The following is a 15111-nucleotide window of genomic DNA, read 5'->3' as shown; positions in this document are numbered from 1 at the left end:
GTTTTAGTTTTGCGAGTAATTCTAATTTTATATCTTTGTTAAAATGATATGATTTGCGGAAATTTTTCTGTTGATCTTAACCTAGCGCCACCAAAAAATCACAATTACACTTTCTGTTTTATCATTTTTATTATGTATTGGATTTTAATTCCACAAAATTTACTGTAATCTGTGGTCGTGATCTTTTTTGATGGAAGTATCGATGAGAATATTCTCAATCTTGAAAACATCAGCTTATACCATTTATTAAATGTCTAGTGTACTTTTAAATAAAATTTTCACAACGTATCATAGCATATAAAATTAATTGATATAAAAATACCGAACATTATTTCTTGTCTCGGCACCAATTTTTACCATGCATCTCAGCATAACTACCTACACCTACACCATTTACGCGAAAATCTTGTAGGAAAAATTGGTTTACCAAATTTCTGGTTTTACGCGCACTGTTGTGGCTGTGAAACAAGATCAGCCACGATTTTTATAAATATAAATTGAAATTAGTTTTTGGGTGGTAAACTTAAAAAATGGATAGAAGCGAGAATTCAAAATCGCCTACTGTAGGCGCTGAATCTTCAGTAGCTGGACGTTCGGATTCTATCTCACCGAAGTCCTCAAAAACTCAAGGTTCGGATGCTACACCACCACAAACTCCTCGTCGTTTCTCCTCCTCTTCGGCTCGTAGCTTTGATAATAGCGATTACTATAATACTACACTTAAAAATCAACGAGTTTCTTCAGCAATGTCTTTTTATAATAGGGGTTATAGTCGAGGTCTTGCTCGTCGTGTCTCAATGAATTCATCGATATCAAATTTTAGCACAATGTCAGAGACTTCACTTCCTTGGACTACCAAGGTAATTTCATTGATTCATATTAATCTGCATGATATTTCTTTAACCGATTTGTGAGTTTTAGAGAATTTCGGAGATTCTTAATATCATGCTTATTATATGATAATTTTATGTTTTTTTTTTAATATAGTTATGAAGCTGAAAAGAATTGAATCAAGAATTTTTTTGTATTTCATTAATATAATATTTCTTTATTCTTTTTTCTAAAAAAAAATTTATTTTACTAAAAAGGATATCGGTTTCAACGGTATTTTTCATTTTATTGGGTTGGGATATTTTAAATTGGTTTGTAATTCGATTTTAAAATTCATGGTCTGATTTGATAAAAAATTATTATAATTGTTAGCGATTTCTGGAGTGTTAAATAACCCAAACACGAAATCACCTAACAGTGTAAGACCTTCGAAGAACGATATTCCAACAGTGCCTCACGTTAATATAAGGAAAGTTAAACCATCCGATTTTAGTAGTTATATAAAACAGATTACTCCTGTATTTGAAAGGTACAGTCATAATAAAGAACTTGATGCTGAAGGATTACAATCAAGAAAATCCACATTACCCTTAACAGAATCTCCGGTTGCATCCGTAACTAATTTATTGGCGAACAATCTTGAGGATTTACAAGCCTCTAAAGAGGCAGAAAATCAGATTCCAGTTCATCGACTTGCCAGTACACGAAACCCTTATACAGTTCATTTACCTCTTCCTTCACCGGGAGATGATCAAACACCAGAACCTGTCATAGAACTTCCATTATTAGAGACAGTTCCTTCAATATTTTTTGATCCCGAGTTTAATTTAGAAAATCCTCGAACTTTTGATATTGTTTGTGAACAAACAGATATTATAGGGGGCAATCCTAAAAATCCTACAATTTCAACAAACGCAATTTTACAAGAAAAACTTTCACACTATCTTGATACGGTTGAAGTTCATTTAGTTAAAGAAATTTCATTAAGATCATCATCATTTTTTGCCGCTTTATCAAATCTTCAAGCCTTACATTCTGAAACATTAGAATGTATTTCGCAAATTAATAATTTAAGAGAAAAATTAGATGAAGTAGATAATGCTCAAGCAAAAAAAGGACTTGAAGTTGTTAGATTAAAAAGACGTCGAATAAATATGGGAAGACTTTATGAAGGATTAAGAATGGTTTCCGAAATCAGATCTACTCAACCGATGATACAAGTGTTACTGGGGCAGGGAGATTATTTTTCTGCTTTAGATTTAATAGATGAGGCAAATAACAAATTACATGGTGATGAAAGTCAAAAAATACAATCGGAAGAAAAAATTATTGAACAAGGAACAAAAAATTCGGATATAACAAATCCTAAAACTACAATGGTAAGGCGATCAAGTAATGTAGTCGACGGATTTAAAAGGACGGGAACTATTGATTTAAGAGGTGTTAAAGCACTTATGCATTTTAGTGGCCAACTTACTGAAATGCATAAATCGATTGGAGTAATGATGGAAAATGATTTATTAAATATGTTATTTCTTGATTTTGAAGAAAACGTTGAAAACGTAAATAAGACAGATATAATACGATCACTTTATAATTACAAAATTCCTCAATCAACGAAACACAATACCACATCTATAAGGGTTACTATTGATTCTGAAATAATAGAAAAGGAGGATAATTTGAAAAAAAGAATAACTCCACTTGTTTTAGGGTTATATAGAGTGAATCGTCTTGCTTCCGCTTTGCATGCATATCATGAAAGAATATTAGAAGAAATTAAAAAATTAATTCAAATTCAAAAGGTAATTTAAAAAGAAATCAAAGAGAAAAAAAATCTCAATTAATATTATTCGATATATTTTAGCATCATCCCTCGTCTACGCCACTTACCGATTCAAGAGAAGAACAATTAAGCGATTTTTCAAAGGAACAGAGGTACGATGCACTTCTCTATACCCAATTTTTTTTTTAAAAAAAAATACGGTTTTATTTATTAATATAATTGTTTTCTCTAGTTCAAGAATGTCAAAATTTTTAAAAGGAATGACTTTTGATGCATTCCTAGATATGCTTTTATCTATATATTCTGTTTTACTTGAAGGAATGAAAAGAATTGCGATATATAACGAACTCTTCACAACAATATTAGGAGATGTAGAAATATCTAGTTATCAAATTCAAAAAGGCACAAATATTTCAGAGGAAGAGACAAAATCATTATATGAAGATGACAATCAAACTTTAGAGAATGTATTTGGTGTTAAAGATGAACAGACTACAGTTACATCAAAGAACAATTCAAGTAGTTCTCTCGATAAAGAATCCAAAATTAAAAATGATTCAAATAGTTCTCTTGATAGGCTTACTTTGTCTAGAAAGGATTCTAATAGTTCGCTTGATAAAGAAGAAAATCCTAAAAGTGGTTCATCTAGTTCTCTTAATTCCACCAGTTCATTAAATTCCAAGTTTAGTGCTCTTAAGATCACAACAGGGATTAAGTCTATAATACAAAAAACTTCTTCTTTAACAAACAAACCTACATTATCTACTCCGGCCGAAAAAGAAGCAACTATAACATCACCTTTAACCAAAACAAAATCAAAGAAATCTAAGCCTGATTCTGATAGTCATTCACAGTCAATGTCAGATTCTGCACAAATTGTATATGCTGCAGCTGATTTAGCACATGTTCGTTGTGCTAACTTAATTGCAGTGAGAGCAGATCAAAATGCTCAACTTAATCAGAAGGACTTTTATAGATTATTTAACGTTACTACGGCATTTGTTTTAGAATGCGAAGGGTTATGTGGTCGAATGTGTTATGGTTTGCGCGGGACGATCACGTCACAAGTAAATTTAACATTCAAGTTAATTAGTTTATATTTTTTTCCTTTGCGTTTTAATCATGATTTATTTTATAGGCGAAAGCTTTCTTGAATCATTTTCATATGGAAAGAACAAGACAAGCAGCCACACTTGTTGAAAATGAGCAATGGGTGCAAGAACAAGTACCAATTGATTATCAACGTATTATAGATAAAATAGTTAACGCAGCAACGTCGGGATTATCAGAATTCAAAGATGATCCTTCGGATTCTACGTCATCACCAATTTCGCCAGTTTTCCCTATGACAGGATTGCGCAATGGTGACAGTGAGAATAATACTAATAACACTTCTAATGGTACTAAAACCCCACCTGTTAGTCAAATAAATAATGGTAGTAGTAAATATATATTTGTTGAAGAGAGAAGATTTTTCGTGGTTGGATGTAGTTTAACATTAATTAAATTAATTGGAGATTATTTGAGATGCATAGCAAATGTACCTCCTTTAACCACTGAGACTATGAATAGAATTGTTGATATTTTAAATGTATTCAATTCTCGAACTTGTCAAGTTATTTTGGGAGCTGGCGCTATGAAATCTGCAGGGTTAAAAAATATTACTGCAAAACATTTAGGTATACTTTAATTGTTTCTAAGGAGGGAAACGGAAGAGCAGAAAAATCAATTTTATTAAAATATTATAAATATATTTTTTTGAATATTAGCTCTTGCATCTCAATCACTTGGACTTATGACTATTTTAATTCCATTCATTCGTGAATGTATAAGATATAGTCTTAATGCTAAACAAGCTGTCATGCTGACAGAATTCGATCGAATTAAAAGGGTATTCTCACTTTGTATTAAAAAAAAAATTTTTTTTTGGCAAAATATTAATTTTTTATTATCATCGTAGGACTATATTAATCACCAAAATGAAGTACATGGCAAATTGGTATCTATCATGAGCGAACGATTAGCAATTCATTTAAAAACATTCCAGGTACCATTTCATAAACTTATATTTATTTAATTATTTCGTGTATCATTAATTAATTGTATTTTTTAAAATAATTAAGGCTATAGACTGGAATGAAGAAAGTACAAGAAAGGGTCCTAATCAATATATGGAAATATTAGTAAAAGAAACTACAACATTACATAAAGTATTAAATAAATATTTACCACCAGAAATTTTACAAGTGAGAACTTTTTTTTTAAATACAAATTTATATGTAAAATAAAAACTTTATACTAATGAATATCATATTTATTTATTTTAGAATGTAATGACAGAAGTATTTAATTCGTCTAATTCAAAACTTTCAGAAGAAATTGGTAATATTAAATTTATTACAGAAACTGGTAAAAAAAGGTACAATTTCGACATTTTTTTATTATTAATTACTCATTAAGATATTCAAACTAACATTTTTTTTTTCCATTAATAATAAAGGTTAATGACAGATGCTCAATATTATGTTAGAAAATTATCAACATTAGAAGGGTTACAAGGTCCTTCAAATGATTTAGAAATAGCAGTTAACAATATACAAATTAATGAAATTAATGATAATTCATCAAAAGAAGATTTATCTAATACAACCAAAACTACAAATATTTCACCATCATCAAAATAATTTTATTTAAGCATAATTATTATATATATTAATATTTTTTATATTTAGAATTTTTCTAACGCGGGTCATGATATATAATAGGTGACACGCGTGTTTAGTTTATTTATCATTTATTAAAAAAAAATTTTTTAAAAAAATTGCAAGTAAAATAGATAAATTAGATATGTATATGTATATATACATATATTATACTTGAATATACATGTATTTTATTATTAGTATTTAAAGAGGACAATTATCATGTTTTTTGTAAATCAAGGGTAATTGCTTATGAGACAACACAAACAAATCTTCAATAATTCTTTTTCTTGTCGCAGCAGGTAAAATAATATCATCAATATATCTAAATTTCATTAAAAACAAATTTTAAAACTTGTTTAAAAATAGAATGAATAAATATTCAACTTACCCTCTTTGTGCTGCTGGTATAGGATTAGCAAACTATGCGAAAATGATAATAATGTTAAAATATTTGATAATTTTGATAATCAAATTTAGATAATTTGATTTAAATGATACTCTTACCTTGTCTGTTTATTAGACACAAAGGTAATTGAAAATAAAAATTAGTTTAAATCCATTTTTTTTTTAATTCAAAACCGTAACTTACCAATATATTCATGTTCAGATTGAGTTCTGTCTTCAACATGACGGAAAATAATTTCCACAGCTCCTTTTGCACCCATAACAGCAATTTCACCAGTTGGCCAAGAATAATTCATCTAAAGAATTTTTAAATCAAAGTTAACATAATAAACCAAAAGAATAAAGATAATTACTTACATCACCACGAAGATGTTTACTAGACATAACATCATATGCACCACCATAAGCTTTTCTTGTAATGATAGTAATTTTTGGTACAGTAGCTTCAGCATAAGCATAAAGTAATTTAGCTCCATGTCTAATAATACCATTATGTTCTTGAGCAGTACCAGGCAAGAAACCAGGTACATCAACTAAAGTAATAATAGGTATATTAAAAGCATCACAAAATCTCACAAATCTAGCAGCTTTAACACTACTATTAATGTCTAATACTCCTGAAGATACTAAAGGTTGATTACCAACTATTGATACTGTTTTACCCCCCATTCTGGCAAATCCAACCACAATATTTTTTGCATAATCTGGCATTATTTCAAAAAAGTGACCATCATCTATTAATCTTGTTATTATCTCTCTCATATCATATGCTTTTGTTGAATCCACTGGAATTATATGATTTAATGATGGATCTTCTCGGTCTATTGGATCATCTGAATAACGTGTTGGTGCTTGCTCTCTATTTGATAATGGTAAGAAATCCATAAAATCTCGAATTCTATTTAAATGTTAAAGACAGAAAAATTAGTAAAGATGAAATATTATAAACGAATTATAAAATACCTTTGGATAGCCTCAATATCATTCTCAAAAGCAGCATGTGCAACACCTTGGATAAAAGGAGAATAAGTTGTTGCATTTCATCAATTAAATATAATAGCAAATTAATTACCAGATATGACGGTATGTGTGTTTGCACCACCAAGTTCTTCTTGTGTTACGTCTTCATTACAAACAGCCTTAACAACTTCAGGCCCAGTAACAAATAGATAAGAAGTATCACGAACCATAAAAGTGAAATCTGTAAGAGCTGGTGAATATACAGCACCACCTATCAAAGAAAAAACTCATCAAACTACATTCGTGTTTATTTTATTTTTTTAAAAAAAGATTGAATTTAAAACAAACCAGCACAAGGACCCATAATTAAAGAAAGTTGAGGTACAACACCAGAAGATAAAACATTCCTTTGAAAAATGTCAGCATAACCGGCAAGAGAATCTACACCTTCTTGTATACGGGCGCCACCAGAATCATTCAATCCAATAACGGGGGCACCAACTAACATAGCTTTATCCATAATTTTACAAATTTTTTGCGCGTGCATTTTTGATAAACTGCCACCAAATGCTGTAAAATCTTGTGAAAATGTAAAAACTCTTCGACCATTTATGGTACCATGTCCTGTTACTACACCATCACCTATAATTTTGTTTTTATCCATACCAAAATCTGTACATTGATGCTCAACAAATGTATCATATTCGTTAAAAGAGCCTGGGTCCAATAACAATTCGGCACGTTCTCGTGCAGTCAATTTTCCCTAATTGCAATTACAGGTACATAGAACAAATAAGAAATTTGTTTATAAAATAATAAAATATTGAATTATTACTTTTTGATGTTGAGTTTCAATACGTTTAAGACCTCCACCAAGGTGAGCTTGAGCACGCATTATTTCAATACGAGCTAAAGTCTCCTCTTCTTTAGTTTTTCCTGAGGCATATCTACGAGCTTGAATAGAAACAATTGGTTTTACGAACTGTTTAGCATTAAAAGAGATAATAGGTGAAATACGCGAAATTGAAGAAGAACGACTTGGAAAACGAGTAAATAATCCGATTTTATACATAGTTATTATGAAGTGAAGCTTCCTAGCTTCCTAAGCTTCCTATCAAAAAAGAAACACGCTATTTTATAATGATAAATCTATCCGATCTACAAAAAATCTGGTGATAACTTTGTGTAACGACAAATTAAAATTATTTGGGGTGATATGATTCTAAACTAGTGAAGCTCCGGCCGTAAAATGAAATATCTAAACCAAAACTTTCTGTATTCTATTATGGTAAATAGTTCCAAGCTTAGTTCCTAGGCAATTTCTTGTCTTTATAATATTTTCTTTGGTCTATTTTCATTGTAAATACCAAAAAAAAAAGACAAGAAAGACTAGTAAAAGTAATTTTTTGACTAAATTGTCTATATCGGAGTTATTAAATATGAATGTCAACATTTCGTTGAGAGCTATATCTAAATTACATGTTAAGCAAGCAAGCAATTTCTTGATAAATGGTCGAGTGAGTCAAATTTAAGAATTTTGAGCAATTCAAAAGGCGCTCGAAAGTTTAATTTAAATCGAGAATTCAATTTTATTTACTAGAGATTTATATCAACTTCCCGTATATTATGCCAAGAACCAATCAAAAATAAAAGCAAAGAAAAGGTTTCTTTTCCAGGAGCCACAGGAAGTTATTTTACCAATGAAATACGGTTTATTCAGAGTATTGATCCTATACCAACTTACCGTGTAATGGATAGGCAAGGGAAAATAACTGATCCATCACAGGATCCACAGGTTTAATTCACAGTTTAATTTGAATATATATTTAAAGATTATTATTTAACGTAATTTTTGCTAAAGGTATCTGAAAATTTTGCCGTAAAAATATATAAAGATATGATCACGTTAAATATTTTGGATTTAATTCTTTATGATGCTCAAAGACAAGGTCGTATTAGCTTTTATATGACAAATTTTGGTGAAGAAGCTTGTATTGGTAGTGCAGCTGGATTGGACAATGAAGACATGATATTTGGACAATATCGTGAAGCGGGAACATTATTATATCGAGGATTCACATTAGATGAACTAATGAATCAATGCTATAGCAATGAAAATGATTTGGGCAAAGGTAGACAAATGCCAGTACACTATGGATCCAAAAAATTAAATTTTCAAACAATCTCTTCACCGCTTGCAACACAAATCCCACAAGCATCTGGTGCTGCTTATGCTCTTAAAAGAGCAGGAAATAAAAATTGTGTAATGTGTTATTTTGGTGAAGGCGCAGCTAGCGAAGGAGACTTTCATGCTGCGCTAAATATCGCGGCTACAATGAAATGTCCAGTTATTTTCTTCTGGTAAAGTTCTTATGTCCTTTATAAGATATTATTTTGGCAATCTATTTTAATATTCAAAAATTTTCATTGTGTTGCATAGTCGAAACAATGGCTTTGCAATTTCTACTCCGGCACTTGAGCAATATAAAGGTGATGGTATTGCTAGCCGGGGGATTGGTTATGGAATCGATACGATACGTGTCGATGGGAATGATGTATGGGCCATATATAATGTGACTAAAGCTGCTCGAAAATTAGCAGTTGAGGAAAATCGACCAGTTTTAATTGAAGCATTGACATATAGAATTGGACATCACAGTACCTCAGATGACTCTTCAGCATATCGTCCTAAAAAAGAAGTTGAAGATTGGAAACGCCTTGATAATCCGCTTGTACGACTTCGAAAATGGCTAGAAGATAAGGTATTAACAGAAGCGTGAAAGAATTTTACTTGTTTTATATATTATATTTTTATGAAATATTTTATTAACAATTTTTTAGAATTGGTGGAACGAAAACTTTGAAAATGAATATCGATCTTCGATCAGAAAAGAAATTTTAACCGCGTTTTCTAAAGCAGAAAAACTACATAAACCATCCATTACTGAACTTTTTAATGATGTTTATGACCATCCAACACCAAATATAATTGCTCAAAGACAAAAATTGAAACAACTGATTGAGAAATATCCAAATAACTATCCTTTAGAAAAATTTAAAAATAAAGGCAAAGATTTGTGAGAAATATTAATAGATAGTAGATTTTTAGATTATATTTAATTTAGTTATCGTAATTTTAATAAATTTAATATAAAATTTTGTACTACAACCTGAAAAAAAATCACACTAATGGGCGTGTCAAATTGCTGACCTTTCCTTGTAGAAGGAGACCGGAATATCACTTGACAGGCGTTCCATTTATGAACTTTAAAAAAAAAAAAGCAAACTCAACTTTTTCAAGGATGCGTTTATTTACTAACCCGCCATCGTAGAATGGGCGTGCTTTTCAGTCGCATGTTTTTTTGTAACAAAAGTTTATACACGAAAAGAAAAAATAGGTATTTTATATATTATTTTGGTGGAAAAAGAACATTGAAAAATCTTTTTTATTTTGTCATTTTTTCGCAAAAAAACCTATTTAACCGTAGAAAAAAGAAAATTCAAATAGTCTCTAGATATCCCTTATTTCAACATAATTTCACATATCAAAAGAGACTATACCCATAAAAAAATAAGTAAATTTAAAAATAATATTTAATTTTTAAAAATAAAACCAATGTTTGATAAACAAAAACAAGAATTCTTCTATTTTTTTTTTTTTTTAAAAAAAAAAGTGACAAAGTTATTTGACAATGATACAAAAAAAAATAAACTTTACAAATTAACCAAGTTAAATTTATGCCCAAGATTATATAACATTAGATAGAGCCTGTTATACCACTAATTTGTAAATTTTGTAAATTAGAATCAATTGTAATATCATAATCATCATCATCATAATCCTCATTTTCATTATATTCTGCTTCCCATTGTGATGTTAATTCTTCAACAACACTACTTGGACCACGTCTCATTCCAAGATCTAATTTTTCCATCCACTCATCAGGTACTAAAGGTATAAATTCACCTTCTTTCTCTTGTCCACCATAATTAGCTAACATTTCAGTACTGGTCGGTATAGCGAATGGTAATAACATCTCACTATCTTTCATTTCCATTAAGTCATCATCATCCTCCCAACCTGGTCCTGTACCGCAAGGCGGTAATGTGGGTGATACTGTGAGATAGATGATACTTGAAGCATCACTTCGGTCACTCCGTATGCTTTCAGTAGAATACCGTTTTTTCCGTCGCTCAGTATCTTCTTCCAATTGTAAGATATATTGTTGACATTCTTCAGTTATTCTTGTTTCATTAACTTCATACCGATAATTTTTACTAACTCGCTTAAGTTGAGCAGGATTAATAAGATTAAGTTCTTTTGTAGTTTGTACCAAAATTGAGAAATCTGTCATTTGTGACCAACACATTAATAATTGTAAGAGTTGAATTAAAGGTTGGAAATGATTTATCAATGATAATGATAAATTATTTGTGCGAACCCAATCTTCAATGGCGGAAACATTAAGGCGAATTTGCATCGCTTTTGATCGGCACAAGTATTTCTTCTTTGAAAGTATTTTATTAAATAATTCGCATGACATGAAATAGAACAATTGACACATAACTTGTTCTATAATCATAGGATGTATTTCATAGGTTTGCAAAACAAATAGTGTGGAAGACAATAAGGAAGTAACATTGCGAGGTGATGGTGCGCTTCTTTGTCTTGGTGATGATGGAGGTGCACGGAAAATTGGTGCTAATATGCTGCCTGAAGAACTTCGCTTCAAAGATGTCGATGATTGTAAATTCGCAACAGGGCTATAATTGTTTACGGGGCTCTTCGATCTTAGTGAAAAATGTTTGAAAACACGCCATTCACCTTCAAATCTCACATCATCCAATCCTGGAATTGTATCAAATTCTAACATAGAAACTTCTAATATTTTATCAATACGTCTTTGGGCATCCTTAACTAGAAGGACAAATATTTCATGAAGAAGCTCAGAGATTCGCAATTGATATTCTATTGTTGCAATAGCAAGTCCGGGATCTTTTTTTAAGTAGTACAATAATAATGTGCAGTTTGAGATCCAAAATGATAATAGTGTCATATCTTCTGGTCGTGTCTAATGAAAAAAAAAATTAGCAACTTAATATTAGAAAAGTTAAATTCTTGAAAAACACTGATGGTTAATTTACATACCTTGATCGATTGATCAATTGCAGCAACGACAGCAAATAAAAGTGACTCCAATAATTCAGAACTACTATAATAATGAGCGAACCGAGCACTCAAAAATATAATATTTGCAGGAACAGGTTTTTGTAATTTTGAACGTATTGGCTGCATACCCAAGATCACAGTTTTCAAAATATGTGGTATGTCTTCTTGTGAAAATACGAACATTTGATCTGGAAGGCAAATATTCCACATAAATTCTGATAATGGCTCTTCTTCATCTTCTTCATTCTACAAAGAAAAGAAAATATATTAAATATATTAATACATAAAATTTTTTTAAAAGGAGAAGACGTCAAATTTAACACATACTCCAGGTTCATCCAAACCAAGGCTTGCCATATCTACTTCTAGATTATAGGCACTTTCCATTAACATTCTCTTTTTCATTTCAGCTTCAGCCAATTGCTCTTCCAATTTATTATCAGAAGGATCACACCATGACCAACGTCCTATACTACCAGTACTTGACCAACTGTCACGTTGAGGATTATGATTGAAAATTTCAACAATTTTTGGATTTTGTTCTGGAGTCATAAAATCAAAGACAGTGCGACGATTTGCAGTTTTTGCTGTAGCATCTGCTCCATGGTCCAAAAGCAACTTGACAATCGCATCATGACTATTATTTGCAGCCCATATTAATGGAGTCCAACCATCTAAAAAATTTAAGGTAAAATCGGAATGAATTAATTAAATTCAATACACATAATCTTTTGTATACAGAAAAGTAAAGGAAAAAAAAAGTGATTTTTTTTTCATTTCGAGTTTCTTTTTTTTTAAACGGAATTTGAATACTTACTGCTATCTTTAGCATCAACTTTAGCACCAGCTTCCAACAATGTGTATGCAACAGTTTCATGCGCAAAGCAACACGCATAGATTAATGGGGTTGTACCTTCTTCATCTTGGGCATCAAGATCAATATATTCCTTTGAATTCTCCAACATTGATGATACTTTTTCTAAATTTCCATTGCTAGCAGCACGCGTAAAGATACGAGTAATTTTTTCTTTTTTCTCCTCTTCTGATAAAGAAGAATCTGACATAATAGCTCTTTCATCTCCAAGGGGATCAAATATAAATTCAGTATCATCTTCAATAGAATTGAATTTTATAGATTCGTAATTTTCTTGATCTTTAGAATCATTAACCCATGGATCCAAAGGACCAGACTCATTATTATTTTGTTTTGAGTTATCATTGTCAATAATTTGGGATGACTTTTTATCAATTAATGTTTTTTTGTCAATTTTATCAGCCATCAATTTTATGTCCATTTCTTGAAATCCACTATCTCTGTCAATAAGCCCAGTACTCGAGGGCTTATCATGTGTAAGTTGAAGAACTTCTGTCATTATAGTTATGACTTATGACTAAAAAAAATAAATAAATAAATAAATAAATAAAAATATATAAAATTTTGTTTGTAACGACACAATCTGCTTTTAAAATAAAACTTACATTGTAAAGGTCAGCTTTCTCTAAATTTTATAAATTGAAAATGTAAAGTCGAAATAAGAAAGATACAAGGAAAAACTGGTCGAACTTCAAATATTACGAAATAATATAAATATATATATATATTATATAAATATATATAAATAAATAAACGAAAAATTGGGTTTTCACCAGGAAATAATAAGTTAAACCGAGATGAAAAGTATTATAATTAATGCTTTTCAAGATTTAGTTAAAGGAAGTCGTCCAGCGTTCTTGTTCCTATTGGTAATAGATAAAATTATAATAATAATAGAAAAAAACGATTTTTTTTCTGCCAATTTTTTGTCGGTAAATAATTTAAAAAAGTAAAAAATATCGAAAAATAATTAATTAAAAAACGAAATTTGCCAGATTGCCAAATAATTAAAATAAAATAAAATAAACGAAATATATTTAAGAAAAGGTAAAATTTTTTTTTTTTAAGTAATCGTAAAAGTTAATCGAAAATAATATAATTTAAAAAAAAAATTGTCTTATAGTTCCATAAAACATACGAGTCGAAGATAATTTTTAAATAAAAAAAATTATGTTTGTTGAGAACTAGAACGAAAGGGAATAAGCGTTCTTTGTTTCCCTCTGAAAATAACCGAAACACCTGTTGAAGGTGGCTAAAATAATTTGCAAATTGTGGTTGATTTTATTAAATTGACGTCAATGAAAAGTCACGGCATTTTTTTTTTTATTAACTAATTGTATAAATAAATAGATTGTATAGTAATATAAGACCCACATGCAAGTAATTTAATTAGTAATTTTTTAAAACGGAAGATATATTGTTTAACATCACCCAAAAATTGGTTTAATGCTACACAAAAATTCTAAAGAAAAAAAGAACTAATTTTTTTAGGTATAAATAAAATGAAAATGAATTTATTTATATATAAGTTTATTATAAAAAAATGTAATGGATTAATTGAATAATGTGACTTGACATATGGGTCCTCAAGCTTCCAAAGTTGGAAATGTAAAGACTTGACCTCTTTCTGTATAATTAATTAATATAATTGAATATCAAACTAATATAATATAAATAACCGAGCCTCATTAAATACTAGTTATCCATAAAATATAAAAAGAATGTTAGTGGGACCAAAAGTAGATCGAGAAAAGAACAAACAGATCACATGAATCGCGGAAAAATATTTTTAGATTTCATTACGCTATTTTAATTTTAAATAAACTAGTTAGTGAACCGGACCTATACTAAAATAATACCCGCACGGACTTTTTTAAATCTAAATTAATTTGAATATTTATATCCGAGTAAAAAGTTCGGTCGTTGAGACCGGAGGATGCATAATAGAAATTATAAAAATTATGAAAATTTATATACTTATGACGAAATTCCTCATTTACAAATCGCGATTAGAACTCCGAACATAGCGTGGCGTAATATGTTTTTTTTTGCGTCATTACTGCGCCATTTTCCAAACCTTTGATAGTATGATGTAGCTACATTAAAACATTTTAAAATTAAACGACAAGTGATAGTTGTATAATGTATAACATTAGATACATAAATTCCCACATGGAATTGCTAAAGTTCTAAATTTAAAAGAAAGTGAAATTTTATTTTTAAGGTAATGAAAATCATCTCCGGATTTTCTGGTAATTTTACATACTATCCTGGTATAACAATTTATATGAACAAAGGTACTTCCTTAAACTTCCAATTTGATAACCGATTTTTATTTATAAACTTGGTCAACAAAGAAATTAAACAATGAATGAATTCT

The 15111-nt window shown here is 29.7% G+C and overlaps 4 protein-coding genes across 5 annotated transcripts; 2 read left to right on the top strand and 2 right to left on the bottom strand.

Annotated features, from left to right (window-relative positions):
- Positions 1 to 530: 530 nt before the first annotated feature.
- OCT59_011161 (uncharacterized protein) lies at positions 531 to 5442 on the top strand (the record flags this gene model as incomplete). The annotated part of the gene is made up of 11 exons (XM_025310185.2): positions 531 to 860; positions 1089 to 1104; positions 1204 to 2636; positions 2699 to 2769; positions 2850 to 3684; positions 3756 to 4296; positions 4387 to 4508; positions 4578 to 4664; positions 4741 to 4863; positions 4945 to 5036; positions 5118 to 5442. The coding sequence occupies 11 exons, from the start codon at positions 531 to 533 to the stop codon at positions 5299 to 5301; spliced, it is 3834 nt and encodes a 1277-aa protein (XP_025185050.1). The 3' UTR covers positions 5302 to 5442.
- An 81-nt stretch (positions 5443 to 5523) lies between these two features.
- On the bottom strand, positions 5524 to 7759 carry OCT59_011160 (uncharacterized protein; the record flags this gene model as incomplete). The annotated part of the gene is made up of 9 exons (XM_066136330.1): positions 5524 to 5644; positions 5711 to 5742; positions 5821 to 5831; positions 5912 to 6023; positions 6085 to 6625; positions 6691 to 6736; positions 6800 to 6958; positions 7036 to 7450; positions 7523 to 7759. 9 exons carry the CDS (start codon positions 7757 to 7759, stop codon positions 5524 to 5526), a joined length of 1674 nt encoding a protein of 557 aa, XP_066000961.1.
- A 168-nt stretch (positions 7760 to 7927) lies between these two features.
- OCT59_011159 (uncharacterized protein) lies at positions 7928 to 9862 on the top strand. Of its 2 annotated transcripts, XM_066136329.1 has the most exons (6): positions 7928 to 7975; positions 8118 to 8204; positions 8288 to 8482; positions 8549 to 9048; positions 9128 to 9449; positions 9529 to 9862. In XM_066136329.1, the coding sequence occupies exons 1-6, from the start codon at positions 7937 to 7939 to the stop codon at positions 9766 to 9768; spliced, it is 1383 nt and encodes a 460-aa protein (XP_066000960.1). In that variant the 5' UTR covers positions 7928 to 7936; the 3' UTR covers positions 9769 to 9862. The 2 variants fall into 2 exon arrangements, with proteins under 2 accessions (XP_066000960.1, XP_025185048.1); XM_025314450.2 differs by having other exon boundaries at positions 7928 to 8204.
- On the bottom strand, positions 9518 to 14028 carry OCT59_011158 (uncharacterized protein). Its single transcript, XM_025314448.2, has 5 exons — positions 13337 to 14028; positions 12675 to 13248; positions 12185 to 12531; positions 11837 to 12103; positions 9518 to 11759 (listed from the first exon to the last, which is right to left on the bottom strand). The coding sequence occupies exons 2-5, from the start codon at positions 13228 to 13230 to the stop codon at positions 10446 to 10448; spliced, it is 2484 nt and encodes an 827-aa protein (XP_025185046.2). The 5' UTR covers positions 13231 to 13248; positions 13337 to 14028; the 3' UTR covers positions 9518 to 10445.
- Between the last annotated feature and the right edge of the window lie 1083 nt (positions 14029 to 15111).

This window comes from Rhizophagus irregularis, chromosome 19, assembly GCF_026210795.1.
Source record: "Rhizophagus irregularis chromosome 19, complete sequence".
Taxonomy (NCBI): domain Eukaryota; kingdom Fungi; phylum Glomeromycota; class Glomeromycetes; order Glomerales; family Glomeraceae; genus Rhizophagus; species Rhizophagus irregularis.
Note: the sequence above shows the minus strand (reverse complement) of the source record. Positions and strands in the feature narration are given on the sequence as shown.

Excerpts from the sequence above, each read along its gene's own strand:
- OCT59_011159 (XM_066136329.1), top strand. The coding sequence starts at position 7,937 with ATGAAATATCTAAACCAAAACTTTCTGTATTCTATTATG. Across the intron at positions 8,205-8,287 it reads ATTTCTTGATAAATGGTCGA|AGATTTATATCAACTTCCCG; the intron begins GTGAGTCAAATT and ends TTTATTTACTAG. Across the intron at positions 9,450-9,528 it reads GAAAATGGCTAGAAGATAAG|AATTGGTGGAACGAAAACTT; the intron begins GTATTAACAGAA and ends ACAATTTTTTAG.
- OCT59_011158 (XM_025314448.2), bottom strand. The coding sequence starts at position 13,230 with ATGACAGAAGTTCTTCAACTTACACATGATAAGCCCTCGAGTACTGGG. Across the intron at positions 12,532-12,674 it reads AGTTGATGCTAAAGATAGCA|ATGGTTGGACTCCATTAATA; the intron begins GTAAGTATTCAA and ends TAAATTTTTTAG. Across the intron at positions 11,760-11,836 it reads CAATTGATCAATCGATCAAG|ACACGACCAGAAGATATGAC; the intron begins GTATGTAAATTA and ends TTTTTTCATTAG.